The sequence below is a fragment of the Ammospiza nelsoni genome, chromosome 5 (genome assembly GCF_027579445.1).
Source record: "Ammospiza nelsoni isolate bAmmNel1 chromosome 5, bAmmNel1.pri, whole genome shotgun sequence".
NCBI classification, from domain to species: domain Eukaryota; kingdom Metazoa; phylum Chordata; class Aves; order Passeriformes; family Passerellidae; genus Ammospiza; species Ammospiza nelsoni.
This window is the reverse complement of record NC_080637.1, coordinates 38,897,883-38,918,359: the sequence shown is the minus strand read 5'-3', so window position 1 is coordinate 38,918,359 and position 20,477 is coordinate 38,897,883. Positions and strand designations below refer to the sequence as shown.

Genomic DNA, 20,477 nt, shown 5'->3' with positions numbered 1-20,477 from the left:
GGCGAGGTCCGTGTCCGCTCCCGCGCCGGCGCTGCCCGGGGCAGGTGCCGGGGCACCGCTGCGGGCCGGCAGCCGGGGCGGTCGGGTCGCGGCACGCACCGGGCCGGGCGGGGCCTCCCCGCCCTCACCCCATTGTCGGGGCCATCTCGGCAGTTTCCGCCCTGGCTTCGGCTGTGTCCGCGCCGCGATGGGGAAAGGGGAGGGAGCTCGGGAAGGCTCGGGGCCGCGCCGCTCCTTCCGGGACGGCGGGAGGCGGTGCCGCTCACCTGGTGCCGCCGGCACTGTGCAGCGCCCGAGCCGCGGCCCCGCCGGGCGGGAGGTGAGCGCCGGCCGCGCTCGCCCCGCCCTGCTGCGCGCGGGAACGCGGCTCCCCGGGCAGGCAAGCGGGCGGCGGGGGGATGGCACCGGCTTCGGGGGATGGTACCCGATGGCCCGGGGCGAGGGACGGCGCTGCGCGGCCGTCGTGGCCGCAGCGGGCGGGCGGAGGAGGCGGGTACTGCCGGGCGGCCCCGCGCCGAGGGGTGAGGGGAGCCGCGGGGAGCGAGGGGCGCCGCGCCGGGGCCGGGCGCCGCGGTCCGAGCCGTGGGAGCCGAGCGTGCGAGGGCGGGCGGTGATGGAGACCCATCCCCTGGGGCCGGGGGTTCCCGGGGAGTTCGCGAAGCGGCGGGACGGGGATGGGCAGTGCGGCGGGACGGCTCACGTCCCCTCTTTGTTTCTCTCCAGGGTGTTTGTGCTTCTCCGAGCCTCTCTCCCCGCCCCCGACTCTCCCGCCCCCGTCTCTCCCGCCCGACCCGCCGGGACCTCTCCTCTCCGGGCAGCAGCAGAGCCGCCTCGGGGCGGGCGGTAGCTGCGGTGCTGGTGGGGCGCTCTCGCCGTCCAGCCCGCCGGGAACATGGCGACTGGCGGCTACCGCAGCGCCGGGGGTAGCACCACGGACTTTCTGGAGGAATGGAAAGCCAAGCGGGAGAAGATGCGGGCGAAGCAAGCACCGCCGGCCCCGGGCGCACCGGGCGGGGGGGAGCCCCGTCCTGCGGGGGGCGGCCCCTCAGCCGAGCTGAACAACAGCAGCAATCTGCCCCCCGAGCGCGCGGCGCCCCCCGCCGGCGGGGCGCTGAACTGCGTCAGCCTCGCCAGCGCCGCCCTGGGCCGCGGCGCCCCCGCCAAGGAGCCGCCGCCGCCTCTCGCCGGGAGCCGCGGGGCCGAGCCCGCCACCGCACCGGGCTCCCCTGAGGGCGAGGAGAAGCTGGCCGCCAAGGGAAAGAGCTCGGGCCCCAGCGCCAGGAAGGGGAAGGGGCAGATCGAGAAGAGAAAGCTGAGGGAGAAGAGGAGGTCGACAGGTGTGGTGAACATCCCGGCCGCCGAGGTGAGCGGGGACGGGGGCGCGGCCGCAGCGGAGCCGCCGCTGGGGGCGCGGGCGCAGCCCCGGTGCCGCGCTGCTGGCGGGCGCTCTGCGGCCCGGCCCGGGCGCGCTCCCTCCGCCGCGGGCGGCAGCGCTGCCGGACGGACGCGCGGTGCTCGGGCAGGGCGGTGTCCCAGGCGACCCACAGATGGGGTGTCGTTTATCCCGTATAAACAAACTAGACCTGTCCTAACTTGCGGCTTTTTTTTTTTTTTTTAGTAGCTTCTTGTCGACAGAGAGTAAGTTCAAACCTTTTGGAGATCAAACTGAGACACGTGCCTGTTAAAGTATGGTCGAAATAATAGTAATGAGAGAAAATTGATTTATCAGGTTGGAATAGATGTTCAGGTGTAAATATTATTCAGTTTGGAAACCAGAAGAATTTCCTGCACTGGAAAAAATGTAGTGGTTTGAAGAGCATTTTTTTGAGGCAGAGGAAGATATTTTTATCAGCCAACACCACTGTCCTCTGCGGTTTGCTACTAGTATAAAAATCTGGCATTGATTTGTAATACTCCTAGAGGAATTCAGAAGAATGATAACTAAGCTTTTAGCTTGTTTTGCAGTTAATAAGAAAGGCCACAGGAAACTTTGAACAGAGTTGGATTTCTGTCTACAGTTTTGAACTAGTATTGGTGATCACCATATTTTTGTAGAAAAAAGATTCTTCTGGTTAATATTATGGATTATTAAAGTAAGTCAAGAAAATTCAAGATCTTTGTTTCTGAAGCAGCAGGAGAAGATGAAATTGTGTTTTTCACACCTGAAGTCACTTGTGACATCCTAGGCAGTCTCATAGCACACCCTTTCATGTGAGGTGGTCTTGGAAGGTTGAGAAGTGAGTTTCAGGAACAGTAGAAATCTTTTTAACTGTGGTTTTTGAGAACAATTACTTGCATAGTCTTTAGTTTGAGGTAAAGAGTTTTGGCATAGGTCTTCAGTGTCATTGTTTTGTTAAGTGGTGAATACAAGTGAGTTATTTTGGTTTTTTTTCAGGGTGTGCAAGCCTCATAGACTGTACCTTGTTTGTTTTATATGGACCTCCCTTAAATACCTACCCCTTGTGTCTTTCATAGGAACCTAAAAATGCTGCATCTTTACTTCTCTAAGTGAACTAGTCCTAGCCCAGTCAGTAATGGTTTTGCACATTGCAGCAGGTGTTGTATGATGTGTATTTTAGGGGTCTCTGTGGTGTGCCCTGTCCCTAGTTGTACTCTGGTTGGTTGGTTGGTTTTGAGCAGTGGGTTTCTTTTTGCTCTTTGAGACTAACATCCCAGTTCTTTGAACTGCTGTTCCTTTGGTAGATTTCGGATGGTGTGGTTTGGGGTTTGGTGAGTTTGGTTGTGGTTGGGGTTTCTGTTTGTTTGTTTGGTTAAAGTATTACTCAAAATGTGTCTTGCTTTCCAGGAAAACACATTCCTTGCTCAGCAGCCATTAGAATCCTGTGCTTGAATTTGCTGCATTTTTAAGGATGTCTTTATTTATTAAGGGTAACGTGTTTAGGCATTGAGAAATAAGTTCCCACCTGCCCCCTAAACTTTGCTGAGTGTCACCATGTGTTGGTGCTTCTTGGAAACTTCTTGTACCTTTATACTAATTGCTTCTATAAGTAGCAATTAAGCATTTCATCACATTTTTGGGGTCAAATTTTAATAACTGTAGGTAACTGTTGTACAAGGTGTCATTGGAGGAGCTTGCTACTAATAAGTGTTGCATTTTTTACCAGGACATACTTATGCAGAGCTATCTCTTTTCAGTATTTCACCTTTCTTAAATGTTTTTATTCCTTGCCACATGCATTCCTAAGAATTGTTTAGCTAGGGAGCACTAGATCATTCCTGGTAGTGAACAGCTTCAAAAACAGTCTCCAGTGTCAAATGTGAGTACTTACTTACTGGTTAATGCTTTGCAGACTATTTACTTGTCTTTCATACAGCTTTGTAGTCATGAGAAAATGCTTTAAAGTATTGATTCAAGCTGGTCAGCTGAAGTTCTCAGACAAAAGAAGGCTGTGATGTAGATGATGGCTTGTTGGAGTGATCTGCAACACTCCAGTTTCTTATTGTCTTTCTCACTTGGTGCTAGGCATAGTTTACTGTTCAGTCAATACATAGTGACTTGGTAGTAGTACACCCTGAATTTTACCATTTGTAGCTCTTGATGGTATATGTTTTAAAATTGGTTCTCAGGAGATGTTATTTTAGAGTTTTGCTGGATGTTTCATTGTCTTATTTTTCAAGAAAATAATTTTTGTAAGAATGAAGTAGACACTTTATGCTAAATGTCTCCCCTTTATGATCATCATGCCACTGTGGTGGTGACCTGTGAGATCCTCTGAAATGAAAATTGGTACCTGTTGAAAAAATGCACTCCTAGAAGACATGAAGTGCCTAAAAGCTTTTGTGCCCAAAAACTGAATACAAAAATAGGTTCTGCCTCAAAGAAGTAGGATTTAATTTCATTTGCAATGCAGCTGGAGAATTTATTGATAGGAAAGGTGGCAGAATAAGAACAGTTTGTGTTGTCTAAGTTATCTTGAAACAGGCATGAAAAATGTTAGCAGATTACTTAGTAATGATTAATTTCTCTCCTGTTCAATGGGAAGGTAATAGGGCCAGTTCTTCAAGAGTTCTGTGTCTTAACTGTATTTTGTATGGGTGTTGGTGGAGGACAGAAACCACATTGGAAGCTGTGAAAACAGAGGGTAACAGGTTGGAAGTTGACAATGCTTTGTATTTGGAGACCACCATGATAAAGTAAAGACTGTTTATTTTACCTTCTCAGCACTAGTGCTTATCTAAGTCATGGTGACTTTTGAAAATGGCTTTGGAAATACAGTGTTTTTCCTTTCAGCATTTGTAGTTTCTTGGAAGTTGGATTTTGTCTAAATATTAAGTGCTGTGGGATTTGAGTTTTTTTGATTCGTAACAATTCTTCAGGTTGTAAAAGGTAACTGAATTATATGTAATTACCCTTACTATGTATGTTATCTTCCTTAAATATTAACTTTTATAACCATTTTTGATTATGTTGGGAATGTTTCTCAGTTTGCAGCTACTCACCTGATGCAGGTGTTGAGTTTACTTGCAGCATTTTTCTCATTTACAGTTGTTCTAATGCCTATTTAAGAAACACAGAGCTCCCATTATTCCCCAGTGCTTTATGAGGATCCACATATAGGATAACAGTTATGTTTTGTATTGTTATCATAATTATGTCCAACTCCAGGCAAGCCACAGTGCACTGGTGAAACTGCAGCTTTACTTTTGTAACTTTACATTTGAGAATTATGCTGATATAACTGTGTGAGTAAGGTTTTTTTTTTTTTGGGTGGGTGTTTTTTTTTCTGAACTCCAGAAAGGAGAATAACAAATATTTTTGTGGTTACCTTTTCAAAAGTATATATAATATACTTTTTAAATATATATATAATCAAAATCTTGGTTCATTTAGCAAGGACAGTTGTATAGCTGGGTTTTGTGTAATATGTGCAGTATAGATACAGTTTACATTTTTACTTAACCAGATGGAAGTCATCTAAGTTGGGAAGTGTTCTTTTGCTAATAACAAGGTGATGAATGATTTTAAAAGGTGTAAGGAACACTGATCTGTGTATTTTGTACCTGAGGCTGCCAGACCTGAGACACAACAGTCTCCTGACCTGTTCGTGGGAAATACTGGAGTGAAAGGCAGAAGTGATTCAAATATGGACTCTGCAAAGGATGTTCAGCCAGTCTGTGTTCATCTCTTGTCTTGTGAATAGCAGTGAAGATACAGCTTTCTGCATCCCCACTGGTGGCTCCCTGGCAGGAGTCTGCCTGTGTGTTTAGAAGGCAGTGCATGTGTGGTGCTTGGTAGGTGTTGTACGGAACGGCAGCCTTGGAAGCAAGCAGAGCAGTGAGTGCTTTCTGTGGGCAAAGAGTTCCTGCTACTAGAGAAGTCCAGTCTGCTCAGTTGAGACTAACAGAAAGTTGCTGTGTTCCAGTTGGAAAAATATCAAGAAAATTTAAGTGCTACATGTGTCGGGCATAGCAATTACTGTGTGTCTTGTAAAGGAATTGAAATCCTTCTCTGAACGGCTGGCAAATAGAGAGAGGAGTGGAATCCTGTACTGGCTGTTGAGCTCTTTTGATTAGAAGTTTGCCTTCAGTATTATCGTTCTTAGTGATTCCCTACCTGAGGATTAAAGTGTCTTCATGTTATATCTTGAGATTAATGAGTAGTGTCTTTCCATTGTCTAACATCAGTTGTGTTGTAAAACAACTTGTCTGGTTTTGTGTTGAGGAAAAAACAGCCTCAATAAGAGGTTGTTCAGAGCACTAGGAAAAACCCCTGCATCTGACTTACATGCTTACCATTCATGCAGATGTAGTACTGTTATAGTGGGAGTCTGAAATATATTTATTTGACCTGGACAGCCATTCATGATAGGTTAGACCATTCTCATGCTGGCTTTCTCTAGTGAGCACATCTTACTAGGATTCCATTTATGGTTCTTCTTTCAGATGTGGCAGGGTGAATAGAAACATTTTCAGGTTCTAATAAAAGAATTGTATTGAGATTGTTTATATCCATTTTGTTTTGCTTTTAATGCCTTTGTGAATTCTGATTTTGACCACGTCTCCTGACAATACCTGTTCAAAGGACATATTTTCTTCTTTCCATCTTTTTTTAGCATATGATAAGCTTATCCTTATTTTTTTTCAAGTGTTGTTTTAAGAGTATGCTTTAATATCCTGACATAGCTAGGTACTGGAAGTTATTTGTCCAAAAAACCAATCATAACTAAGTTTTTAATAAACTTTAAAGTGTGAAAAACTTTCAATCTCAGAATCCTGTAGCAACTTCTAAATCACTGTGTGTGTACCTTCCAAGCCTGGTGTGCTCATCCCATTGCTTGTCACTGGCAAGCCTGAGAGAAAACCAGGTTTGCCTGTGATAAGCAATGGAACTGGTTGGCAAAATCTGAGTTTATGTGTATGCTCATGAGGTCTGTCAGTCATCCCCATGAGGTGTTGTCTACAGTGAACTGCACTTGAAACATTCCTACACCGACACACACAGCAAGAGGAACAAGGAAGAGAAGCTTCCTTAATCCCGGAGATGTGACATCATTGGTAAAGGTGAAACCTGGTGAGATGAGTCCTGTGGCTGCTGTGTTACAATTACAGGCCCTTCAGGAGAGATCAGGTAGGGAAGGTGAGGTGAAGAGGTGGCATAGGTCATAGAGGGGCTGAAATGTATGGAGCTCAGAGTTGGCACAGTTGAGTGCTACTGAGTAAGGATTAAGGGACAAACTTCATTGTGGAAGTCTTCTATAGGCAACTCAGCCAGGATGACAGCACTGATAAATTATCCTTTAAGGAGCTAAGGAATAGAAATCAGCCATCCTTGTTCTTATGGGGGACCTTAACTTGCCAGATGTTAACTGGGAGCACCACACAAACAGGTCCACAAAATTCCTGGAGCACCTGGATGGTAACTTGATATAGATGCTAAGGGAGTTTATTAGGAAAGGGGCCCTTCTTGATTTGTTGCCTTCATCAGAGTGGGGCTTGTGAGTGGAGTGGATTGACTGGTCTGTGGCTGTCTTGGCCACAGTGACCAGGAAGTGATCAAGTTTAAAATGGTCATGAGAAGAGCAGACTTCAGGCTGCTCAGGGAACTGGTGAGTAAGGTCACTTGGGAAGATGGTGCTGTGGTCTGACAGTGCTGGTCTCTTCAGTACCACGTTCCTAAGAGTACAGGAGCAGGTAGCTTGAAAATACTGGAAATCAGGCATATGAGACAAAGGGCTAACTGGTTGGAGCAGGGATCTTCTTCTGCAGCTAAGGCAAAAAGGAAACTGTATGTCCAGTGGGAGCAATGTTCATGGACACAGGAAGATTACAAAGATGCTGTTTCACCTCTGTGGGGAGAAAATGGAGAAAATTGGTGTAGCTAAAGCTCAGTCAGAATTGAAGCTGGCCAGAACTGTGGGCGACAGTAGAAGGGGCTTTCTAAAATATGTTGATAGCAAAAGGCAGTGCAGAAATAATATATGTGATGAAGATGGTCACCTCAAAAAATGGAACGTAGACATTGCAGAGATTTAATTGTTTCTTCACTTCAGTCTTCAACACTGGTGGTGGCCTCTTGGAGTCCCAGTGCCCTGAGCTGGAGAACCACAACTGTGAGAATGATAAACTCCCAATGAACCCCGGTGTCGTAGAGAATTTGCTTTTCCAGCCGGATCCCTCGAAATCCATGAGACCTGATGGAGTTCATCCAAGGGTGCCCAAAGAGCTGGCTGATGTCATCACAAGACCTCTCTCAATGATTCTGGAATGGTCTCAGGAATCTGAAAAGGTCCCAATCGACTGAAATTTGACAAATGCCCCAATTTTCCAGAAGAGCCAGAAGGCTGCCCCTGGTAACCACAAGTCTTTCAGTTTCACTTCAGTTCCTGGTAAAATCATGGAGAGGATTATGTTGGGAGTTTTTTAGAAACACCTGGAGGACAGTGCAGTCATGGGGCACAGCCAGCACAAGTTCATGAGGGGCAAGTCGTGCTTGTCAAACTGAATTTCCTTTTTTGACAAGGTAACTCTCCAGATGATCAGTGGATGCCAGTTGTGATCTTTTTGGATTTCAGTAAAGCTTTTGATAATCTATGTCGCAGTATCCTTCTGAACAAAATGTCCAACACACAGCTGGATAAACATGTTATGCAGTGGGTGAGCAACTGTGAGCAAAGGGTTGTGGTGAGTGTAGTTACATTAGGCTGGTGTCCTGTCACTAGTGGGGCTCTGCAGGGCTCCATCCTTGGCCCTGTGCTCTTCAACATCTTCATGAGTGACTTGGACACAGGACTGGAAGGAATGCTAAGTAAGTCTGCTGATGGCACTGAGTTGGGAGGAGCTGTTTATTGCCATGAAGGGAGAGGGACATTGACAAATAAAAGGGCTGGGCAACCACCAACCCTATGAAGTTTAAAAATTACAAGTGTTGAATTCTGCACCTGGGATGGGGCAACCCTGGGTGTGTGCACAAAATGGGGAGTGTAAAACTGGAGAGCAGCCCTGTGGAAAAGGACCTGGGGGTCCTGGTTGATGGCAAGTTGGAAGGGCCACTGTTGATTGGTTCCATACAAGTCTGTACTGTGTTCTTCAAACTATATTCAGTTTACACTTATTACATTTATGTAAACTCACGTGTGGTTTTCTTTGCAACTTTTCTTCCCCCAGGGTTGAAGTTGTGTATTTAAATAATTCGATTTGAAAGACTAAGTGGGCAACTTATTTTTTGTGCTAGACGAGGTCATGTGAAATTAAAATAAAAACTACAACCCTGATGTTTTATTTCATGATTTGACTGTATTTGATCAGCTTGCATGTTGCTATGAAGAACTGAATGGCACATTTAGGTCTCTCTTACTCTAGGACTGAAAATCTTATATTCAACTCTGTTGTATAGTCTTACCATGTAATAATCACATCATCTTAGATGGTAGCTATGTTTGGTACAAAATACAGGAACATCATCCTGAATTAAGGTAAGCTTAAAAAAATAAATTAACCAAAAAAAACCCTTGAGAGAAACAAAAGTAATGCTGTGCCATCTGCAATTTTTACCTGTCTTAATTCTCAACTGTTACTCACCTTTAAACAACAACAACAACAAAGTGCTAGGTATGGGCTTCACGCAGTGTTTTTTGCAGTATTTAATTGATTTTCTTGATCTGAAACCTAAGTAAGTGACTGATGTCTTGAATCTTTTAAGTCAGAAGCTTTTTAGTAGGTGAGAGACTTGTGGAAGCATAGTCCAGTGCAATGCTGGGTGTTTTCTTTGTGTAGGTATTGAATCTAAGTGTAATTAAGGCTGAAAGGAGCCTCAGGAGGTCTTTAATTCATCCTTCTTGCATCCAGTCAGACCTTGAAAATCTCCAGGGATGAAGTCTTCACAGCTTCTTTGGACAGTGCTACCAGGACATGATGTCCCTGAAATGACAGAGTTTTCCTTTCTTTTTGTCTGTCTTTTACATTTATATCCATTGTCTCCTGCCATGCACTGCTGTAAAGAGCCTAGGTCTACTTGGTGTCTGCCTGGGACAGTTGGAAAAAAGATGGATTTGGTTTTTTGGAAGAGCAACCATCTAGATGGGCAGAAATAGGTGATATAACAAGATCTGAGGTACAAAGGCAGGATAGCTGGGCAGAATGCATGCAGCACTCAGATGTGGAAAGGTGTTGTGAAATAACAGCTGGTTGTATGTGTGGTGTCTGAGCCACAGACATGTGTGAGGTGTGTGAGAGACCATAGTGGGAGGCAGAAGGAAGCAGTAATGGGGAATTCCCCTCTTTCACTGTTCCTGATCAGCACTTTCTGACCCTGCTGCTTATTTTTGTGAATTATAGGAACTTGTTCATGTCCTACTTGTCCACTGTAGTTACTGGTACATATTTTATGAACTGTTTTGTGTGCAATATGCAGTTTAGTGTTTGGAGGAACATGGGATTTCTGAAACCTGCACTCATCTGGATTGTCTCTTCCCACTGTATGCTGTTTGTAAAGTTCTTTAGCTTAATTTTTCCTCTCTGTGCACCAATAATTGCAGTGTGTCTGACTAAAGAACCATCTTGCTCAGTGTCCTGCTCCTGCCATGACCATAATCAGACACATAGGAAAAAGTCTGCAGAAATGTTGCCTGGTGTTCCTGTGAGATAGCTTTCTAGCCATGTGGCAGTTTTCATCTCAAAGACTTGCTACACTGTATAGAAATTGCTAAATAGACAGAAATTAATACGATTTTACGTGTTCAGTCTCCTCCTCAAATTGTGTAAACTTTTAGTAAACAAAACATCAGCTGACAGTGAGGTCCACACTTCTAAGAACTCTCCTAGATGATGAGATACCTCTCTATGATTATTTCCTTCTCTTCCCTGCAGAAACTCAATGTGGTATCTGTAAGCCTCATGTCATGATCCCCGTTCACCAGTTACTGTATATTTTCCTCAAGATTGTTGAGCTTCTGAAAGATGACCTTTATTGCAGAGTTTAGGAGCTAATTAATATTCTGGTACTCTGACGGATTATTAAACAAAGTGAACAGCAAAAAAGTCTTAAACCAACAATATAGGGTGAGCAACCATTTCAAAAGAGTTCCAGGAACTCTTTTTGAAAATTTAGAACAAATTTTATCTGAATACTCCCAAGATGCAATGAACAGAGTGATCAGTGATACAAAGTATAATTTCAGTTTCTTCCATAAATGTACATTTTGTTTTTGCAAGTTGAACTAGGAATTATTATTAATATTGATCAATGAATGAAGTGCTTTGCTCAGCCAGAACTATGCCAGTGCCTTGTTAGCCTTAGTTGTTTGCAGTTTGGCAGTGGTTGTGCTTGTAGTCTGTGTCCCAGACTGTAACTCACAGATTGAGATGGAGTATGTGTATTTTTTATTTGTGGCAATGAAGTTTATTAGCAGTTATAGACTAAATCTAATCTGAAATAGGACCATGACTTCATTTTTTCACAAGTCTGATATCAAGAGTCATATTGATCTCTGGTCAGAAAACAGTGCTTAGCAGTACGAGTAAGGACTCATACCTCTGTTAACTGAGCAACTCTCCTCATTTTGTCCTGTATGATACACATTCTTCAGAATGTGGGAGAACAGCCTGGAACCTGGAAAAGATTCCACGTGTGACTGCTCTGTTCTTTGTACTCTAGTAACTATTATCTTTTCACAGGTAATATTTAATGATTTGTGTTTTTTCCTGAAGCTGGTAGCTGCTACAGGTGCCTCTAGAACACAAAGTCAAAAGCTTACCTTTACTTGTTTGTAGTTTGTTTTCTTTTGAGGAGTAGTTTTGAGTAAGATCTGTTTTGATTAAAGATCTAGATATTTTTGGAATGTGGAAATTGGACTGGAACATGGAAATGCTTGGTCCTGTAGAAAATTATAGTTTGGGCCTGTATTAAACAAGTTGTTTAACTTCTGTCTGTTACACAGCCATATTTAGGGTTACCATTTTTTCCTTCCTATAAAAGCTCTGAGGTCCTTTTGTAAAAAGTTCTCTTTAAATTAATGCACTAACTCCAAGATAAAAGATTTTGTGTGTGTATGTGTCTGTAATGTGGGACTTCAAAGGATGATTGTATGACACTGTCATTTCAATTAGATGAAAGCTAAAAACTTCTGCAAAATTATGAGAAATGCTGAAAGATTTAAAAACTGAATGTAGAGGCCTTTGACAGAGCAATCCTTTGGTTTTATTCTTTTAGAAAAATAGCTGAAGATATGATGAATTGAGATGGTCCACATTATTTTTTTTGTATTTTAAATTACATTCATTTATACTATATTATACTGAGAAGAGGTAAAGGATATGTTTGGAGCTTAATCATTAGTTAATGATTTGTCGTTGTTTTTCAAGATGTTTGAGCCTAGAAAATGGTCACATTTCTTTCACAAAGGTAGTAAAGACTGTAGGAATGTCAGAAATGCAGTAGTTTTTCAGATTTGGAATTCTACAGCTGAATGTTTAAGAAGCATATGTTTGGTGTGTTAAGTACTCTGATAAAGCATTCCAATGAAGTATATTGGAATTGGGCACTTCAAGCATTTTTAACAATTAAATTAGGGCCCCACACTTGACAACCAAATATTTAGGTACCAGCATTCAGTTATTTCTGAATGGCATAGCTGGAATTTTGTTGGTCCTAACCCATCTGTCAAAGAGTTTCCTATTCAGCCTATTTCTCTATTCTTTTGATCTCTTACTAATAGGTTTGAAAAGGACCAAGTCTGTCGTACTTCTTCATGGCTAGAAAGACATAGAAACTCTAAAGGTAATTTGGTGAAAATAGAAATAAGCTAAAAATTACCAGACTTATACAGTGAGATACCCTGTATCCTCTTGAAGGTGATGTGCATTGTAATTACCTTGTGTGAAATACTGCACCTCAGGCAGTTGACTTTTACAGCAAAATATGGGAGTTATTTTTAGCCTGAGGCAGAAACTGAGGAGCATCTCCTTATCTTCTTTAGTCTAAAACATAAATGGGTGTTTTAATACATCCCATTTGTGGGCTTGCTTCTTCCTTTAATTTAAAAAAAAATTGGGGCTTGTGAGATGTCAAATCAGTTTTTGTCAAAGTTACCCAGAGGCTGTTTGAATGCAGGTGTTGCTAAGCAGCTCAATACAAAAAACCACTTCTCATTGCATATTACTTTTTTATGAGAATCAAACCAAGAATTTGGAAATATTGATGTGTTTTTGCATGCATGATGTATTCATAGCTGCCATTCTGTTTCCCTTTTTGATTTTTCCATATTTTTTGTGGTCTGTTTATTTAGAATCATCTGGAGGTTGTTTCTATGTTTTTATGTTCTAAAGCTCTCATCATTTACTACTGGCATGAGCAGAGAGATCTGAAGCCTGGATTCCATACATTGTGCAAGCTATCAGTTAATATCTATTCCATTAAAATAAGTGTAAGCATCCCTACAGCCTTGTATTTAGGTGCTACAGTTTATTAATTCAGGTTGAGAATAGCTTCTTCTATTTTGAGATCCTCCTTGGATCAGTGTGGAAGGGCCAGGAAGGTGCTCAGGCACTGCTGAACTTGTGGTTAATAAATCGTGCTGACTTTATGTGACTCCATATGGAAATAATGCAGAATGTGGGTGTGCAAATGTGATACAGTGATGTTCAAGCTGACTCTCAGACCTTTGGATGTCAGTGTTGCTTCCACTTCTGAGAGTGTTTGGTGGGCTTGCCACTGTATTGAGTGAGTACAGTTGTTTTTGAATGAGTACAGATTGTGCACCTGGTGCATGGGCTTGAGTCTGTCTGTCAGATCTTAGTTTGGAAGGAGCAGTATTAGAGAATAGCTTTTGTAGCACTTTGGAACAATGGAAGGGTTTATGTTTCTTTAAAATATACCTGTAAAAATCTTTCTTTAAATATGCTTGGGTTTTTTAGCCTGAGGCAGAAACTGAGGAGCAATTTACTAGATTCAGTGATGAAATCATAGGAAATAACAAAAAAAGGCGAAACTGAAGGATAAATTCAAGATGTGTCTATCCTGTAATATGTTGCAGGCCTTCAACTAAGATGAAAAAATGTCCTGATATTTAAAAAAACAGATGATAAGGAAAGGTAGCTAACTACAGATGTAGTTTAGAAGAGATAATTTTGTTGGTGTGTCTGGAGAAAATTGATGAACATGACAAATAAAAAGCAGCTCATTAAACAGAGGTGATTTTCTCTCATGCTGTTGATTGGTTTATTTTTATCTTTTCTTTTAGTTTTTTGGTCTCTTGAATGCATGTTGTATCCAATGCTCATACTTGCGTATGAGATGGTATTTATAAAGTCTTTTGCAATTCTTCGTAATCTGGAGACTGAGATAAACTTTTTTCAAGAATACGGGGAAAAACCAAGCAGGGTTGCATAATTGTTAACTTTTAAATCTGCAGCGACTGTGTGGCTGGATTTTCTCTTCATTTTCCACAGCACTTCCAAAATGAGTATGGGATAGATAAAACTTTTATTGGAAAATAGAGGTGAGCATGTGGCAAAGAGAAAGTAGAGCAGCAGTATTTGAGTGTCAGAAGGGAGAAAGAAAAGTGTTGTTCCAGTCAAGTTATATATGCCATGTTTTTAATTATAGGTTCTGAAATGGAAGGTTTGTTACAGCCATTCTTAAAACACAGGTGACCAAGATTTTTGTTCATATAAATGTGTATGAATCTAAGCTTAAATATGAAAATTAGTTTGGTTACATTTTTACTAGCCAGTATTTAAAATTACAATTTAAATACACCTCTTTATTTCCCTGTGAAATTGAATTTGTAGCATTTATGCAACCTATAGTTCAGGGCAGAGTTCTAAATCTGAAATAAATGGTAAAGAGTCTTTTTTTTTCCCCGTTTGGTTGTTTGCCACAGTCATTGGTTCTCTGTTTCAGGACTCCAGTGGAAGCTAGGAGGGACTGTATGAACTAGGATCTGTGGCTGGACTAGTATTTGGTCAGTATCAAGAGTTGATTAGCAAAAAGGAAAGAAGGCCTGTAAAATAATTTTCCATGGTTTTAAGTGGATTTTTTTTCCATTATAGTCTACTTTTATTCAATTTACAGAATTAAAATTTTTCTGTCTTTTGTGCAGGGATGGTTCTTCTGCTTGGACACTGTTTATTAGGAATCTGCACTAATTAATCGTGAATGAATCCCCTAAAATATCACTGGATATGTTGTGCCATAAAGAGGTTTCCATCAGGGATTGCAGATGGTGCCTTATAGCTGGAACTCAGCCTGGACCATATTTTTCTAGCTGTCCTTGTGTGCATGAACTGTTTGTAGGCCAGCACTCTGTGAGCTTCATAGGTGATGGGATGTAAGGAGTGAGCTCAGAGGGACTGGTGCTGGCTTCTGAATGGGATGAGTGTGGGTGTGTGCTGGGTGAGAGGGAAGCTGCCTGTCCACACAAAGAAGCTTGGAGGATGTAGTGGGAGGTCACAGGTATTTGTGCCTAGGGATAGCCACCAGACTCCAAATTCAGCTTTGCATCGAGGCTTGAACCAAAGTAATTGCAGTTGGTTTCATTTGAAAGGTCTTGGCTTTAAATTAGCTGCAGGTCCAAGGAAGAACATGTTCTCTCTGTGATAGGCAGCCCTTCCAGAGAGGACTATAAATAATGTCATGTAGTTATGGAAATACATTCCTTGAAATATTTTACTTTTGAGAAAATTATGAATTTTCTAGTCAGTGTTTTCATGTGTTAGCAGCTACTGGTACAATTTGATTTGAAAGGTGCAATTGTAACTGAAAAAGAAAATTTCTTGGGAACAGAAGAAAATTAATCACTTTATTTCCTCACATTTTTACTTCTAAGAACTTGACTAAGATTTTAGGTGGCATGCCTCATGTCTGTAAGAGGACATTCCCTTTACTGGTTGTAGCCACAGATTTTATTTAACAAGAACAGTCTCAGAATGTTCAGTCATGCTTTAACTGTATGACAAACAAAATGCCTGAAGCACATAGAGATAACAGCTAATGGGGACTGTATTCTAGCAAAGGGACACTGGCTCATTAAAGAATTGTGTTCACCCCTGGTATTCCAACCCTTTCCTGTCTTTCTCCCCTCAAAATTCTGGCACTGCCAGTATCTGGTGATAGTATACTCCAGCAATTAAGAGGTGAAAGCATGTGAAGCCTGTATGCCTGACAAGTTCATTTAAGGTAAAAACTTGTTACACCAATACAACATTTCCTATTGATCACTGAGAGGATTTAATTTGTTACAAATCTGTTTCCCAAAGTACAACAATGAAAAACCCCACTTAAAATGCACCCATTTGAAGTGTAGCTAGCAATCTTCATAAGTCCTTTTGTTGTGTGTATGTGTGTATAATGAAGGAAAGTAGGCGGGTGGATAAAAGCTGGAATAATCTTTAAGGTTTAGTTTTAAAACTTCATCTTAAAGATAAAAAAAAAGAGTAGAGGTACTGGTATTTAAACCTTTGTTTGGCTTCATTTAGAGCAAGCAGGTAGATTTTCTATTTTACAGTGTAGTTGATTGCTTTATTTCTGATTTGTTTTGTAGCCTGATCCTCCATTTATCTTAGTAATTTGTTTCTGACTAATATTTTAATAGCTTGTTAGGTATCATGTCCGCTTCTGTAATCAATGTATGATTTATTGGTTTTCATTCTTTAGTGTAGTATCCAATTTAATTAAATGAGATTGACTGTTTTCGTTAGTTGTGGTAGCTATTTAATTCTTAATTTCACCAAAACTCCTGGGTGTATGCTTCTAGGGATTTATTTCTTATTTATTTTTTCATGTCTTCATTCTCAGTACAAGTTTGTAATGTTTATGCAAAGGTCTATGCTTGTAGAAAACTTTTTATTAAATTCTTTTGAAGTTTTAATGGATTGTTGTTTTTAAAGATTGTGTGCTGGGAACTTTAAAACAAAACATCCTTTCAGGCTGTGAATGCATTTTGCATGCCTTGGACTTTTTTTGTGTCTCCAGGTATGTCTGAGGTAGAGCAAAGGTCAAATGTTAACCATCTCCTCAAGTTACGTTTCAGATTAAGAAGACATGAATGTCAGGAATTTGCAGGATTGAGTTTAGTGAGGCCGGTAATGTCAAAGTATTAGCTGCAAAAGTGAGGAGGGAAAAGGGAATGTGGCGAGAGGGAGGGAGGTATTTTGCAGATAGTTAAAAGTACTTCACCCTGGGCAGACAATGTGTTACATGGCATCTCTGAACTGGTGGTGTTGGGATGAAAAAGTGTGTTGTGCGTGTTTTACTTAAAAATTAGCTTTACTAGCTGTGGAATGGTTTGGCTCTGAACAAAATTAGCATTTGCTGCTGCTTGTATTTTTTTATTTATTCTTACTTTTTGTCAAATGTTTTAACACCTTTGAAAGTCTGGGGAAGTGTGATCGTGGATGTTCAGATTTTTGTTTTTCTTTTTTCTTTTTTTAATTGGGGAGCTTTGCAAGAATGTGCTTATTTTCTGCTTAAATGCATTTGCTGCTTATAATTCAAATGAGTTCATAGATGAGTGCTTTTTACTTTCAGGATCAATCCTCTTCAAAAGATGGAGCTGTCCTTGAAAGGTAGATTTGTAAAAAGGCACTTATCTCCAGAAGGCTTTTTTTATTGTTCAGAACATAATCCTGTACTCTAAATATTTAATTTAGTAGCCAGAGTGTTTTACACACAGTTGGATTGAATTCCTTGATTTTTACGGAATGTTGAACTTGAAGATGATGGTTGAGTCAGTTCTTGTTGAAATGTAAGTAGATATCTGCTGTTGTAATCAACTGACCCAGGACTTTAAGAACTTGCCAGGAGCTCAGTCCATACGGTGCTGTTACATTTAAACTTGCTACTGTGTTGGAGCAGTTTACTTGTTGTGGGTATGTCACTATGCTACAGCGCCAAAACCTGGACAAAAGATAGTGGGAGCAAACAATTTCCACTCAACTGTTTTAAAGTATTTGGAAAGAGAACCGCAGAGCTAAGTGAAGACTTGTGAATTTTGGTTTTAAGCTTTAGTGCCTTTTGTTACAAGATACTTAAATGGGCCTGTAATGAGGCAGAAGGAATTGTTTTGGCTGCTTATCCATTTCAGACATTTGGCAGCTGCCTGTTTAGTCCCCATAAAAACTCCTTTGATTGTCTTTTCGTGACAGTAAATAGCAGGAGGAAAAGGTGTGAAGCTTAAACACTGCAAATCTCTGTGCTGTATCTGCTGGTAGAGTACTGTACCAGAAATGTGCACATCACTTCCAGATGTTAATGTCTGGTAGGAGGACTAGGTGTAGTTTGTTTTGAGAACTGAATAAAATTAAAATACACTCAAGGGTATGCATTTTTTAACTTGATCTTAATTTGAAGACAGCCTTAATTTCCAAGTCAAACTTTACTGCTTTTATTTTATGCCGCCATGAATTGGTCAGAAAATGTCATTATTTTTGTCTTTGGTTCCTAATTTTGCTCAAATATAAATTTCCATCATGGCCTTTGTCAATACAGTCATTGCTTACTATGGTTATTGGCTGAAAGTTTACTTGTTTTCATCAAATAGTCCCTTCATATTGAAGGGGGAGGGTCAAGGAATCCTCTTGAGAAGGTACTTTATAATGCAGTCAAGAGCTACACCTGTGTATCCCTTAACTTCTCACTGGATCATGCAGCAATACACATGGAATAGGATTTGCAGTCTCCACGTGACTATGTTGATTTCCCAGCATTTGTCTCTATGTTGGTTTTCCTTTGCAGTTTTTAATTCATGAGTCCCATTTCTTCTTTTCCTTGCATCTGAGAAAGTTGCTGCTCTCAGTAATGATAAAGCTGCAAATGCCAATGAAAGGCCAATAAAAGAAGCAATCCAAGTAATATGCAATTGAAGGAAACGCAGTGTCAGCGAAGGCATTGAGAGAAAGGAGCAGAAAATAATTCATGGAAGGGAGAGATATTTCTGATCTTGGCAGTTTTGATTTGATTTCAGTGAACTAGAAGATCACAAATCCATTGGAAGCTGACCTTTATTGGATTTGGTGCATTTGCAGCACCTTTGTTCAACATCTAGTCTTTATCATATAGTGTGTGATGAGTTGTGACTTTACTGTGTATCTGTTTACATAACCCATAGAGTTGAGTTGGAACAGTGAACCAGTGAGGGTACATTTGGACAGGGCAGCTCACTTTTTGGGTGTGGGTAACTTCAGCAAATTTCACAGGAAGAAGTATATTTCTATCCAGAAAAATGTATGCATTTTAAGCAGTCCATCTTTCTTCATTCCCCTAATGAATAATAGAGAATCAATTGGCTCTTTCAAAACCATAACCTTTGGCTTTTAAAAGATTTTCTTTGGCATATTTTAGGAGGACCTTTCAAATGCATCTGATTAGTTGTTTGTGTGGACTTTTTTTCCGAATTGTTTGCTTCTGCACATTTTTTTAGATGCGATTTTGGACTTGTGCCTGAATGCTTCTTTACACAGAGCTTTGAATTATAGAACATTTTGCCTGAATCATCTCAAAAAGACAGTATTGATCTCATTGTTGTCCAAATGTAAGAAAAATAAAAGCCAAGTGGGTTCTAAGATTTCCACTTTAGGGGAAGTGGATGACAGGACATGGAAGATAAATCAAGCAGCCTTGCTGGCTCTGTAAATGCATAGAAATATTGATTGGAGGAGCCTTTGGAAGTCTCAGAGCAGTACTTTGATCAGCCCTGCACCAGGTCAGCCTTGGCTTTGTCTTACTGAGGCTTGAGAACCTTTAAGGATGGTCTCTTCAACTGTATATCTGAGTAACCTCACCCAATGCTGTGCTGCTGCTCTCTTGCTGAAATATTGTTCCTGGTATCCAGTTGAGGCATTTTGTACCCTTTGCTTTATCATCTGCTGCTTCTGGGAACAGCCTGGCCCCCATCCACTTTGGAACTAACATTCCAGTGGTTGGAGCTTGCTCTTAAATTGCTCCCTGACTTCCTCTGTAGCAGGCTAAAGCCCTTCTTCATGTGCTCTTCCTCTGAAAACCATATCTAGTTTCTTTTCCTGCTGTTTAATTCATTTGCTATTTTCAGAAATTACTCTGATTTTGTACTTTAATCATATTTCAGTCAGAGTAAAGAGAGTATAAAGCATTGTTTATTATTTTTGTTGGTTTTCTTAGTCCTTCTTGTAAGTCAGCTGAATGAATCTGAGAAAAGTGTCTTTTTGTTGGTTCTCCTTGCTGGAGTTACTGTTCATCAGGCACATATCAGAGACTGGGTTGTTTCTTTTTTTATAAAAGAATGAATTACCTATTTTTCAAGGTAGCTTCCTCAGAAACCAGTAAAAGTTCACATTTTTCTCAGATCCTTTTCTTTCCAGATGTTTCAGACACCTAGGGACCTTAATTCAACTGTTCTTTCAAAAAAGGAAATCAATATGAATCCACAAATGATATGTCCAATGCAGTAATTTAAGTTTATTTTTTAGGTTGTTCCTCGTTCTTTGAACTGAAGCATTTTAGTTGGAACCAGAAGTATTTCTAGTAACAAAAATACTCAGTGCTGATTTGGATAGATATGTGTTTTCATATTTATAGTATTTTAAAGAATTCTGGTATTGCTTGCAAGAGCCATCTAGGAGACTCATAATCTTGGTGAATTATGGAATGCACATACATTTGTATCTGTTATCCAGTTACAGATAGCTTAAATTTGAATGTGAAAACAGCATTAAATGTTTATTCTGACTAGTAGAAAAATGTAATAACTTTTCAAATCAATTCCAATATCCTAATTATCTGATAGTGCTTGTTTTTATAAAAGCTGAGTTCCGCCTTTGTGCTGATAAACAAGTACTTACTCCACTATTGTGAGAAGATTATATGTTCTTTTTAAAAGTTTTAAGGTATGTTTAGTAATAGAATGCCTTGCATGGTGGTTTTTTTTTTGCAGGATGGTTTTGAAAGCTGAATGACACTACTGGTTGTGAGTAACTTAGCTTAGTGTTTTCAAGAATGGTATTTTATTTCCTTAGTTTTCATTCAGAAAGCCAAATTCTAATCAAGT

At 40.9% G+C, this 20,477-nt stretch overlaps 1 protein-coding gene across 1 annotated transcript in view; it reads left to right on the top strand.

The window, feature by feature from the left end:
• The first annotated feature begins 731 nt into the window (after positions 1-731).
• PAWR (pro-apoptotic WT1 regulator) overlaps positions 732-20,477 on the top strand; it is a 71,857-nt gene continuing 52,111 nt past the window's right edge. Inside the window, exon 1 of the mRNA XM_059473063.1 lies at positions 732-1,363. Coding sequence (XP_059329046.1) covers positions 893-1,363 — 471 coding nt within the window. The 5' untranslated portion in view covers positions 732-892. The remainder of the gene's footprint in view (positions 1,364-20,477) is intronic.